We start from the raw sequence: 13,839 nt of genomic DNA, 5'->3' as shown, positions 1-13,839 counted from the left end.
GGCACCACATTGCCACCATTTTTAAATACCTGTTTCCCACCAATAGAAGGCACACTTAATTGGTCTCATGCCGGAGGGGGAGATTAGTGTTTGTTTGATGCTTGGGTAAATAGTAATAATTAATTTAGTTTGTTTTGTTTGAATTGGTTGTATATTTTTGTATATTTTTTGGTTCTAATAGTTATGCATTTGTTACAGTTAAATCGCTATTTATTTGTTTTGTCTTTCTTGAATGTATTTTACCATGAATTACTTAATGGTTTAGTCCAAGGGGCTTATACTTTTTAAGAGTTTCTATCAGTCTTGTTAAACCGCCAACAAAATTGAAAGAAGAAGAAGAAGAATCAGTCTTGTTAGGGGCTCATAGAGTGAGTCAGTGAAGTTGCTTGCTTGATTTTTGGGTCAAATTATTTACATAGCCAAAAGTTTGTTTGCAAATTTAAACTTTGAACAGTGTTTTTTTTCCCTATTTTTGTTTCTTTTGATACTTTTGGATTTACACTGTAAATATAATTTGCATTCTTTTGGAAAATCTTTGTTTTTCACATTTTGGAATAAATGCCAAACTTTTTGACTTCATCAGCATGTCACTTCATATTCTTTTTTTCATGCCTCCATGCAGGGATGCCGCTACTGCTTGAACACCTTGTAGCAGTTGGCACAACACTGTGTCTGTTACAATGCCAAAAACAAAAAGAAGCAGCTACAATATTATGTCAAGAGTAGGATCATTGCTGATTTCAGATAAATACCAAGCAAGCAGTTTCGGCCCAGGTCTGGCCCACATCTGGCCCACATGGATTTCATGTGGGCAAGATGTGGGCCGGATCTGGGCCAACACTATGTTGCTGTCTGGGATCACATAAATGTGTCTTCAGGTGACCTTACATTCTGAAGCGATGTCGTTCTTTTGAGTGGGAGCTTTTCTATTATTGGAATTAACTATTCAGAAGGAGTTTTTTTCCCCCTAATTATGGCTTGATTGTTTTACACTTATCAACATAAAACATGGTTGTTTTTAGCAGAATTTTATTTTTAACATTTTATATTTAATTAAGCCAAGCACAATTTTTAAATAAACAGCAGTAGTCTATCTGCTTGAATATGGCTTTAATTAATGTTTTTATGTCCAGTAATTCGCCTTATTTTGCATTAAGTAACCTTAACTATTTTCAGTTATTGTTCAACAATAGGAAAGTGAAGTAAATTGTAAAACTATGTGCACTATAAACCAGCGTTTCTAATTATGACAGTATTCAATTTGGAATATAAAGCAGCATGATGAGCTTTTTTGTAGATAAAAATAAATAACACCGGAAGCCTCTCACATATAAGGTGGCTGCACTCAAGCAATTTATGTATGTATATATATATATATATATATATATATATATATATATATATATATATATATATATATATATATATATATACAAAATATAAAATTTAAGTATATATATATATATATATATATATATACTACTACTACTGAAAAAAATAGTAGTATATTGTCTGTGTGTTAGTTTACATTTTTAATCTCTGTTTCTCAGAAATCACTTTACAGTAGTTCATTAGCCAAGTCTTGGTCTCTTTTAGTCTTGGAGATATCTATTCCTGAGATTACTTTTTTAACAAAGTCTGGCTCTGAACACTGGATATGCTCAGCATCCTCAGGTGAAGTTTTAATAGAACTGAGATGGGACCAAATTGAAATAGAACTTACATGTAGATGTCATGATGCATGTGCAATGTGAAGCCATCTAAATTAAACCAACGCTATCTCACGGCCAATTCGTACGTATTTTACGAGGTGGCTTATTTGTACGAATTTGTACAACCTCACTCGTACGATTTTATGATGATGGCAACAATCATATGAATTTGTACGAGTGTGGTCATACGAATTTGTACGAATAAGCCACCTTGTGAAAAATGTACGAATTGCTGTGAGATCGGGTTGATTAAACTGTTTTTTCAAGACCTGCCAATCATTAACAACAGTGGAATTTAAGTATGTTAACAAATAATGAACAGATTACACACAGGTTTAAATCATTGAAACAAAACAACAGTATTAGACTGTATATCCCACATTTCAAGTACAGTAAACTCCCTGTTGAAAAAAAAAAAAAAAAAAACAGCATGCTGGTTAGTTATGTTTTGAAGCATCGCTGCTGGTTTTAGCTGATTTAAGCTGGTCAGGTGCTGGTCCTTAGCAACAAGCTCCTGCTCAGGACCAGTTTAGGACCAGCAAATGACCAGCTTAAACCAGCTCAAACCAGCAGTCTTGCTTCAAAACATACATAACCCTATATATCTGATGAAATGATAGTGAAGCAAGAGTTTGGTTAATGATGGTGAACTTTCTTTGAATGTGCAATACTTCCGGCTCAAGTTTAGTAAACTGTTAACTTTTTGCAATACAATCTAATGTGTTTCTGACAATACATAAAAATAAAATGAGGACAAAATACCAGTTTGAAATATTAAACAGCTTCATGAGCTGTAGAGTTTAAATAACTAACAGCTGATGAAACTGGAAGCCTCACAAATTAATTATATAATGAAAAGCTGAATCTTTTTTTAACTGGTTCTTAGAAACAAACTGTTTATGTTGTGAAAAGGAGTAGTTGTACATTCCATGGGTAATTTTTTAGAAGTCTACTTGTTTATTCGAATACTAAACTTTGATTTAGGAGAGAACCATTGATCAATTTTTTTTATTTAACAAAATTTTAACAGATAAAATACAAATGTCATGTATAGTCTATAAAATATTTTGCAGAGAACAGGAGCTACACTCTGTATGCTTGCAACAAGACACAAGCGATTAGAATTTTTTAAAATCCGTTTATGTTCAATTTATAGAGTAATGACCTCTGTCATTGAAATTGTAAAGCGTAAGCTGTTTATCCTAATGTTATTATGTCCTTTTTTATATAACTGTTAAAATAATGTATTTTCTGTAGTAAAAAAAATGCTTAAAAATGCAACATGGTTACTTTTTTTTAGTGAACTATGTTTTTATTTATTTTAAATGTGTGTTTTATATATTTTTTTGTCTTGTTTTTCATGAATTCCAAAGATTGTCATATGTGTCATATGTGGGTTTCATCTGCTGTCTGTTCAATTAAATTAAAGTCTTCTCAGTTTTATTTTAAATGCAATTTTTGCCACTGGAAAACATACTTTAATGTGCAAAGCAGGTTTAACTTCATAGAAAACAAATCCTCAAGCTGTCATGAGTCAAAGGATCAATAGATATGAAATTTAACTTGGCTTATAAGTAAAGTGAAAATATTTAGGTCTGATATCATTGTTGTGAATGAACACTGAAGCTGCTCACTGTTGTAAGGAGGATTTAGGCTGAGTGGATTCCATAAGAGGGTCTTTATTATAGGATCTGAGCATAAAATCCAAAAAATATTCACAACTCGTGGTCAGGTCACAGGCTTGGGTCAAAACACAGGCAAAACAATCCACTGGCAGACAAATCCAAAACAGTAATCCAAAAACGTGAGTCAAAAGAGCAAAAGCAAAGATCATAACAAGTATCAACAATGGAACAATGAAATAACGCTTAGTAAGGCAGTGAACTGGCAATACTTCACAAAATGGCAGTGCAAACAAATGACTATATACAGAGTGACAGGAAATGACAAGACAGGAAATGATGTGGCAGGAACAGGAAATGGCAGAGTTCAATATTCAGGTGAAGGCTCCCTCTGGTGGACTGGAGCCTGATCAAACGTTACAACTGTAATGTTGTATTTCATTATAAACATATTCATAAAATGTGCTGAATAAGTTATGATTTTGACCTGTGAGCATTTGGCTTCCTTAACCAGTGGAGGGTGTTTTGAGACATTTTAAAGAAGTGAGATGGGGTGAACAGTGAAGTGGAACACTACGTATAGACCCTTTGGAACTAAAACATGTTAATCTACCAAGTACAATTATACAGTAATTTCATCAGAATCAGAATCACGTTTATTAGTTTATAAGCACTGTACTGTATGTATACAAGTATGAAGAATTTGGATTTTGGTTAACTGGTGCTTGACAAAGACAAAAGAAAAACAAGAATAAATAATAGAACAATGAGATAATACATTTTTAAATAAGACAAGTAAAAGCTATACAGTTGGTTTGACTTTGTGAATCTTTAGGATGGAATTTCACATGAGCTCAAAGGACAAGTTTTAGCCAAAAGTTAGGTATATTTTCACTTAGTCACTGGCCTGGTAAAACGGAAATGAGTGTCGGACGTGCTGTGGTAAGAAGTCACTACTTCTCACATATTAAACTTCCTTCACTGAAAAACTCACAGAGGAGCAAGCATTTTTGTTCACTATGATGGCGTTGAGGCTGCTCCTGTCCTGTGTTCTTCTTACCCCAGGTACAAAATCCAATCATTGTACTGTTCTAAATAAGTCTTTGATTAATTTCCTCTGGTGAGAAGAGCATTTTTAAAATTCTCTCTGAAAGTAAAGTTTGTCTTTTTATGACATGTTAATCAAGTCTTTTTTGGAATTGAGAAAATGTTTCACTGAAGGATTTTATGAGATGTAACTGATTTATTGCAATACATATGGTGTTCATAAATGTGATCACCAGATCTCACTGAATTGTTTGATTCAACAATGATGGATCTGATGATGATAATTGTGTAATCTGAAGTCACCATTATTATTTTGATTAGTGTTACCGTTGTTTTATGCTACAAAATCCATTAACTAAATTAAAATTCAACAAAACTATTTAGCGCTTGTCAACTGTATGATTACTGTCTGTGTAAACAGTAAACAAACAGCTACTGTTCGTATTTTAATAAACGGCTTATTTTCTCTGTCCTCAGGGTTCAGTGCTGAGATCCCTGTGTTTGTTCGGACAGGAGATTCTGTTCAACTGGAAATACAGACACAAGAACTACCAGAGTTTGAATTTTTATACTGGAGTAATGATAAATCAGAGAATATAGTTAGATATACAAGTGAAACTAAAGGAGTTAAACTTTACCCTTCCTACAAGGACAAAGTGGATTTCAATAATAAAACCTTCTCTCTGACTCTGAAGAACATTCAGAAGACAGAGAGTGGACTCTACACAGCAAAAACAAGTGGAGAATCAGACAAGAACATTGTTACATACAGAGTATCTGTTATGGGTGAGTGTGATGTGTACTGCTTAGTCAGTGATGTAATAATATAAATATATTCAGTTTATATTTGCAATCTGTATATTTTTCTGAAAACCTTTATTTGAAATGACTAAATGTGGAATAAATAAAAATATACATTAAAAAGGAAATAAAACTATAAATATATATCTTTTTAATTTTCTTTGTATATTTATTTCATTTAGCATTTTACATTTCATTGTATATTTATGAATTTATTTATCAATTTTGTCAGGTTTGGCATACCATAGTGTACCACTTATGTGCATCCCTGAATTTATTTATTTTATTTATTTAAAGAAACAGGGACAGCGTACAATAAACATTAACCTCAAAGGGAGAGATGCATAGTACCAGGTTTTAGCTCAAGAGCTAATTTTCACCCGTACAAATATACATTTGTATAGCACAACAAAATGTTGGGTAACACTTTAGAATAAGGTTCCATTAATTAATGTTAGTTAATGTATTAATTAACATGAACAAACAATGAATAATACATTTATTACTGTATTTATTCATCTTCGTTAATGTTAGTTAATGAAAATACAGTTATTCATTGTTAGTTCATGGTAATTCACAGTGCATTAACTAATGTTAACAAGCCCAACTTTTGATTTAAATAATGCATTAGTAAATGGTGAAATTAACATGAACTAAGACTTATAAATGCTGTAGAAGGATCGTTCTTGCTTAGTTCATGTTAACGAAAGTAGTTAACTAACATTAACTAATGGAACCTTATTCTAAAGTGTTACCAAATGTTGTTAGCTAATGATTTTTACATACTTTTTGTACAGTGATTTTTATAATGACTTCAAAACCTGCAGCACATATTTTGATATATAACAAAATTTATACAAAAAAATGTGTGTGTGTGTGTGTGTGTGTGTGTGTGTATGTGTGTGTGTGTGTGTGTGTGTGTGTGTGTGTGTTTCAGATGCAGTGGAAGCTCCGATCTTGACTGTAAACTTAATCTCATACAGTCCTGACCCATGTAACTTTACATGCAATGGAAGTAATATTATCATCAGCTCCATCTATAATGGTAGCAGCTGTTCTCCAGAGGAGGCGTCATTCTCTAATAAGTACACCCTAAGACTGAGCTGCCCTGGTGACTCCATCATGTGTAACTACAGCAACCCAGTGAGCTGGAAGAATGACACAAAAATGGTTAATGAAATCTGCACTGTTAATAAAGGTACATACTGTATCCACTCTGACCTGTAAATACACTCATAGATTAAGAAACAGAAAATCAATGAGAGAATGTGACTTAATCTTTATACTGTAAGATGTTCAACTTTTTACATTAAAAGCCAAACACTGGACTTAAATTCCTCTCAATGCAAACCTCAGTCTGAGAAAAGTGGAGATATTTGTTCTTATCTTTCATGTCTATAAACAGGACAACATAAAGCAGCAACTGTGTTTCCCCTTTGGGTCCTTGTTATTTGTCTAATCACATTGGCATCGGCATCGGCATTGGCAGTGATCGGCTTCTGTATTTACAAGAGGAAAAAAGGTACAGAGCATCTAATACAGTGATTATCTTATTTCAATAAGACTTATAGCACTCTTTCATATTGATTGCAAGGTGTTTTTGTAAACAGGGTTTTTTTTGTTTGTTTGATTGTTTCAGTTTTTCGCCATTGAATTTACACGTTTGCTGTCACTATTTAATTTTAAATTGTCCTGAAGTGTGGCGTTGCATAATTCATTTTTAGAAAAAAAAATATTCCATATAATCTCCCAATTAACATTATATTATGAAAACTACAGGCACAGTAATTATACTGTTAACACAATGCTTTTTAAAACAGTTTAAAGTGAAGTCTAAAATACTCAGTGGTGTCAAAAGTACTGGCATTCATTACTCAAGCAGAAGTATAGATACTAGGGTTTAAAAAGACTTTTGTAGAAGTTTAAGTATTTTACTTAGTAAAATAATGTAAGGATGTAAGGAAAAAAAATGCCATTAAGAAAAAAAAAAGCTTAGGCCACACCACAGGGGCCTATTGTGCACTACCCCACCTTCTCAAAAAAAACATTTTTCTAAAGGCCATAGGCCATCATGACTATAACTTTATATTAAAATATTAATGTTGAAAACTTTGGGATGCACTAGGCTACCTGTTTCAGCCGCATATATGCCCATTGAAAATGTACGCACTTTAGTACAATGCAAATACATAAAAAAAACTAAAGATATGATGACTAGTTGCCTATAAGTATTGTTATGGTGCAAAGAGTCAAACTTCAGAGGCATGTCATCAATAACCTTTAATGGAATGTAAATGTACATCCAAGCTTAGCTGCAGGAATCTGCGAGGGCAATGGACAAGAACATTGGTGTAGCTTAGTAACAATTACTCTTGTATGGTTGTCTATATACAATAAACATTATAGTGCTGTCAAAATGAATGATTAATCCAAGTGATTAATCAAAAACTAAAAATGAAAAATAACTCATAATCCTGATACCTTCTTGATTGATAGTTTCCGGTATTCGGTACATACGTCTGCTATGTCCAGTGTTGAGGGGGTAACGAGTTACAAAGTTGGTATAGCCTACTTATCACAACAGTGTCAATCGCGTTGTCAATCGCAAACGCTAATATATTAAAACGTCTTACTACTGAACTACCTACAGTAGCTTAATTTGTGGAGGACGAAGAGAAAGCACCCTTGGTAAATGAGCCAGCAGTGAGAAATAACTTTAGGGTCCATTGCCATTTCGATACTTTTAAAACGGTACCGGTGCCTAAACAGTGCCTGAACCAATACTTTAAAAAAAAGAACCACAAAAAGACTACGGATAACATTAAAAAACATTACAAATATAAAAAATAAATCCATAGCTTTCACCTTGGATGCTCTCATTTCCCAAGTTGTGCTTCCCTCAATCTAAGGCTAATAAATGTATTTCACAATCTGGGTCATTATTTAATACAAAACCACACATAATGTTTCTACTGTATCTCTGTCACTCACTCTGATATTTAGTTAAGATGAGTGCTGTCTGTCACTGTCTTTAATCAGTTCTGTGGATTACTGTATGCTCAGTCTTTATAAAGTAGCAACAATGTAGTTTTTAAAATACAGTATACTGTGCAAAAGTCTTAGGCACATTAGTATTTTCACTCCAAAAAAGGGTTTTAAGCCAGTTATTTATGTCTTTTGCTGTAGTGTGTCAGTAGGAAATATCAGTTTGCCATTAATTTTAATAATAATCTAGTGCGATTTTGAATGCACAAGCAGTCTGACAACGGCAAAATTACTGTTTGGAAATGAAAACTGATATTTTATACTGACACACTATACAGCAAAATATATAAATAACTGACCGAACACCATTCTTTTAAGTGAAAATACAAATGTGCCTAAGACTTTTGCACAGTAGTGTATGTATAAAGTACATATGATTAAATTAAATATATTTCAATGAGTACAATTGAAGTAGGCTATCCGTTCGTTTATATGTTAGTGTTAAGGGCTAGATTGTCGCTGGAGGAAACAGATGAGCGGTGACAAGCCAGTAAAGAAGTGTGGTCTATCAATAACAGGTGGTATTTTGTAGAAATGCAGAAAGACTTCAGTATAATTTCACTTTGAACATAAGTTGCACACTGTTATTTTCGACCCCTTTGGTTGGGACGAAAGTAACACAACAATATAAGCTAGAATTTTTGCTGTTACTGCTGTTATTTTTCTTAAGTATACCTGATTGTGACCTTGTTAATATGTAACTGCAAACATATTTTGTCCTTTATCTTTGCAAAAAAATGTATTAATTTACATCTTCATATTTTCATTTTAAATTTGTTTCATCAGATGTCTCAAAACCTGACTGTACTTTTTATTGTCAATTTCAATGTATTTGTGTATATATATATATATATATATATATATATATATATATATATATATATATAAATCAACAGAATGTACATTATAAAAATTTTATTACATTAGCATAATAAAAAAAACTCTAAACATAATGTAACAGTAGGCCTATTTATGTTTCCATCCAGTTGTTTTTATGCATAAATTGAAAATGTGCATTAAAACATCTGGAAACACGGCAAATTCATAGGTGGAGGTGTAAAGGCTAAGATATGGCTAAAATCTAAATATAAGTGCGATGTAGCAGCTGCCCAGAGAGTGATGTTCCTCTATGTCCAGAAACACCCTCTCAAAAACATCTGGATTAAACCAGACCTCTGTCTGTCTTTCTGAACCTCACTCAGACATATTCTTTGGTATAATATGACATAAACATTTGTAAGAAATGATGCAAGACACAGAAAGTCACAATATAGCATGCACCAGAACAAAATAAATACTTTTTGTCACTGTAGCGGGACAAAAGTAGCAATTGTTACTTTCGTCCCGACAGGAACTCCTCACATTTAAACTTGATTTAATTTTATACTGAAAAAATCTGAAAATGCAAACTTTAGGATGTGTTAAAGCACTAAATAACCTGTAGATTGATCATTACTGAGACACATGAAACAAGAAAAACAACACGACTAATTAAAAAAAATTACGGCTTCAATAATTTACTTTTTGTCCTCGAAAACAGTTTTACCTACGGACCTAACTTTGGGAAACAATGAGGAAATCACGTGATATTTCTCAGCTCCGTCAAGGATTGCATACTGAATATGCTGTCATAGCTGGGAATGCAAATGCAGAAAGAGGCTTGGAGAAAATCGATTTGTTACTTTCGTCCCACGTTACTTTCGACCCCGCTCTCCCCTACCCACAAACTTGACACTTGTTTTTTTTAACCTTATGACACACTTGTTTGCTGAGCTTCCATAGAAGTGTGTTAACCAATTATTGCTACAGATGCTGATCCATTTTTAAAAGCGTTTTAGAGCAAAAGGTTACATCTGTTCTATGCCCATAAACTGAATATCGTTGTCTTGAAAATGTTCTGTTATAAACATCATAGGCACCCAGACGAATGAACAAACAATCTATGCAGAAGTTGACGTAAGTGTTATGCTATTATTCTTCATTCTGTTATCTTTCAAAACAAGTATGCAACATGTTTTGTGTTTTTGGTAATAAAATCTTACACTCCCAGAAATAACTAGAAGCTGTCACTGGGGCAGTAACCTTTTAAAAGATACTAATATTTACTATTTAGGTACTAATCAGTACCTTTAAAGTTAACAAGTCAATTCACCTTTGTTTATATAGCACTTTAAACAAAACAGATTGTGTCAAAGCAACTTTACAGTGTTAATAAGGGAAAATGTGTTCTGATGATGCAAGAACACCATGCAGTATATAATTTAAAGTCAGTTCATTGTTGAATCAGTGATGTCTTCATCTGACTCAGTTCAGCTCTCATCCAGTAGTGTCTGTGCAGTCAAATCAACATTGCCAGAAATTCTCTCCCCAACTAAGTTAGCCAAAAACGGCAGTGACAAGGAACCAAAACCCCATTGGTGAAAGAAATAGAGAAAAACCTTGAGAGAAACCAGGCTCAGTTAGGGGCCAGTTCTCCTCTGGCCAAAAACCAGCATGGTGTGGTTTTATATGCATCATTTACAATAAGGTACAAAGGTGTACATTTTGAAAGGGTACCTCCTCAGTGACTGCTATGTACCTTTTTTCTGAAAGTGTAGAATCTGAGAGTGTATACTATTAGTGTCTATTTTAATTCATTAATTCTTTGTTATAACTTCTTGTTTATTTACTGTTACATGACCCCAGTGGCCACTTCCATTTATTTTATAATTTCCTATGGCAGATTATTTGGTATGAAGGAAAGGAGTAGCGGAAGCCAACTTTCTTTATTGCATTGGTTTGAATGCTATATGTGTTCAATGTCTTATCAAGTAAATCGAAAGCAAGCTAAAAATGATAAGTCTTCTATTTGATGAAAATGAAGACCAATTGTTTGATGCTGCTAATAGTAACTGTATATGAGTACTCAACACTCATTTCAGCCATACCAGCAGTCTGATATCTTGATTGGATTGTTTCTGCAGGATAACATCAAGCCACAAAATTCACTGGAGATGTTGGAGAAATCAGAGTATCCTCAGACAGTGTATGATACTGCTGGAGATTCAGGACAGACTGATGTTACCAACCACACCAAACCCAATGATGACCCTATGAGTCAGGTGAAGATTAAACATCACTCTAATCTCACTCAGTTACTATTCCTTCAAAATTAACTGATGGTTCATTAGGATTAAATGTCTTAATTTGGAATGAAGGTGAAGACAAGCTTAAATTAACAACATTCAAATGATAAAGTAATTATATTTGTGGGTTAATGTTTAGGAAACAGTCTGCCATTTGCAACCAGTTTTTTAAATGATTTGTTGGGAAAAATGTTTTACATGAACTACAGTTGATTTTGTTCTTCTTTATTTCAGAGTGGATCACTCTCAGGCAAGAGCAAGCCAATGACTATCTACTGTGCTATTCAGCAACAACCAAAACCCCCTAAAACTGAAACTGATCACACTATTTATGGTGTGGTTAATAAAACATCAGCCAAATATGAATCTGCACATCCACAATCAGAATAAAAGTGTGCACTTTTAATTAAGCTAAACCCTTTAGCAATACAGGACATTCAAGAAGATAGTTTTATTCTAAGTGTAAATAAGCAGAATATTTGTGATATGCAATGTGCTGTTTTCTTTAAAAAAAAAAAAAAAAAAAACTACACTTAGTCTTCCAACATAAGTTATAGCAGAAGCTCCACCACTACTTCTCTTTACATCTCTCCTCCTCTTATAGTACAAGCCAACACAACTGAGGGGTTGTGAATATGAGTTATAATGGTTCAGGTACATTTGTGCAATAGAATATATTCATCAGAAAAGCACAAAAATGTGTAATGCATGAGCACTCTAAATTTTGTTGTAGCAGACACTTGATAAGACAGGCTACATTAATGCTAAATTACATCTAGCTGCACAAGCAGTAGTGAATGTATTTTTCATTGTAAAATTGTTGTACATGTGGTTTAAACAGAAATGCAAAATCTCGTGTGTTCTGTAGATTCTGTTGGAGATTTCACCGCATTTGCAGGCAACACATGAAAACCACTTCCTGGAAAGTATGTGTCAATCTATAGGAGTTATTTTTAAGGGTGGCAGGGGGTTCATTTGCCCATTCGCCCATTGTTTTATTTTTTGTATTCAATAATTTATTTATTGAATAGGTCCGTGATCGCTGTTCTGTTTCGTTTTGTAATGTTTCTTTTCCTTAAGTTATTTTACTTTAGCATAAATTTATTATTATTATTTGTTGCAGGGGCGTAGCCATCTTTTCGGCACTGAGGGGGACAGAAATTATATATAACATTTCTGTAATCTATATAGCCTAACTATCAACAGTTTTTAACTGTAAGATATTTTGTTTTTTAAAGAAGTCTCTTCTGCTCACCAAGCCTGCATTTATTTGATCCAAAGTACAGCAAAAACAGTAATATTGTGAAATATTTTTATATTTAAAATAACTATTTTCCATATTTGAATATATTTTAAAATGTAATTTATTCGTGTGATCAAAGTTGTATTTCAGCATTTTTACTCCAGTCTTCAGTGTCACATCCTTCAGAAATCATAATATGCTGATTTGCTCATTATCAATATTTCAAACATCATTTAAAAAAAAAAAAATCAGTAATCTTTGATGAATATAAGGATCCAAAGATCAGCATTTATGTGAAATAAAAAGCTTTTGCAACATAATACATTATATCATTCAAAAGCTTAGAGTCAATAAATAATTTTTGTTTTTAGGAAAAAAATTAACACTTATATTTAGCAAGGAGTCTTCTGTGGGTTCGATTCTCAGGCCAGCAACACCACTGCTCCCCGGGCACCGCAGCATAAATGATGACCACTGCTCCGGGTGTGTGTTCACAGCTGTGTGTGTGCACTTTTGATGGGTTAAATGCAGAGCACAAATTCTGAGTATGGGTCACCATACTTGGCTGAATGTCACTTCAACTTCACTTTGAATTGATCAAAAGTGATGATAAAGTAATTTTTCTAAAGATTTCTATTTCAAATTAAATGCTGTTCTTCTGAACTTTCTATTGATCAAAGAAACCTGAAAAAAAAAAAACTACTCCGCTGGTTTCAACATTATCATAATGTGTGTGTGTTTTTTTTGTAATATAATTGTAAAAATATTTCACAATTTTCTGTTTTGCTTTACGTTGGATCAAATAAATGCAGGCTTGGTGAACAGAAGAGACTTATTTAAAAAATATTAACAAGCTAAACTTTTGACTGGTAGTGGATACTATAGGCAACTTTAATTTTTCTCAAATTTCTAGCTTTTAAATGGCTTAGAAATCTATAACTGCTGGATAATAACAAATAATAATGATTTGTTTATTTACTACAAAAATTTTTTTATCACATAATAAGGCAGAATATGTCAATTGGTATGCATTGTTCATCCTTTATTTATCACCTGCTGGAGATTACTTGAAAAACCATATATTGTTGCAATCGTATGTATGTCTTAGTGTTTGCAAAAGTTTCTGGGCTTTTTTTCTGTGTTAAAACCGTTTTCATACAGCGATAGCTGGACGCTTTTGCCCATATTTGGATCTTCCTGAAATGACTTTCTGCGCGAGAGCACGCTCCGGCTTCGAGAATGAA

General features: G+C 33.1%; 1 protein-coding gene across 1 annotated transcript; it reads left to right on the top strand.

Annotated features, from left to right (window-relative positions):
• Window positions 1-4,317: 4,317 nt before the first annotated feature.
• LOC113037830 (SLAM family member 9-like) lies at window positions 4,318-12,345 on the top strand. The gene is made up of 7 exons (XM_026195175.1): window positions 4,318-4,399; window positions 4,859-5,167; window positions 6,120-6,380; window positions 6,588-6,704; window positions 10,143-10,183; window positions 11,191-11,328; window positions 11,587-12,345. The coding sequence occupies exons 1-7, from the start codon at window positions 4,354-4,356 to the stop codon at window positions 11,740-11,742; spliced, it is 1,068 nt and encodes a 355-aa protein (XP_026050960.1). The 5' UTR covers window positions 4,318-4,353; the 3' UTR covers window positions 11,743-12,345.
• Window positions 12,346-13,839: the final 1,494 nt, after the last annotated feature.

The sequence above is a fragment of the Carassius auratus genome, chromosome 2 (genome assembly GCF_003368295.1).
Source record: "Carassius auratus strain Wakin chromosome 2, ASM336829v1, whole genome shotgun sequence".
NCBI lineage: Eukaryota > Metazoa > Chordata > Actinopteri > Cypriniformes > Cyprinidae > Carassius > Carassius auratus.
Note: the sequence above shows the minus strand (reverse complement) of the source record. Positions and strands in the feature narration are given on the sequence as shown.

Bases quoted from the DNA above. Each gene is read 5' to 3' on its own strand.
- LOC113037830 (XM_026195175.1), top strand. From the start codon at position 4,354: ATGATGGCGTTGAGGCTGCTCCTGTCCTGTGTTCTTCTTACCCCAG. The intron at 5,168-6,119 runs GTGAGTGTGATG...TGTGTGTTTCAG, and splicing joins ATACAGAGTATCTGTTATGG to ATGCAGTGGAAGCTCCGATC. The intron at 6,705-10,142 runs GTACAGAGCATC...TAAACATCATAG, and splicing joins TATTTACAAGAGGAAAAAAG to GCACCCAGACGAATGAACAA.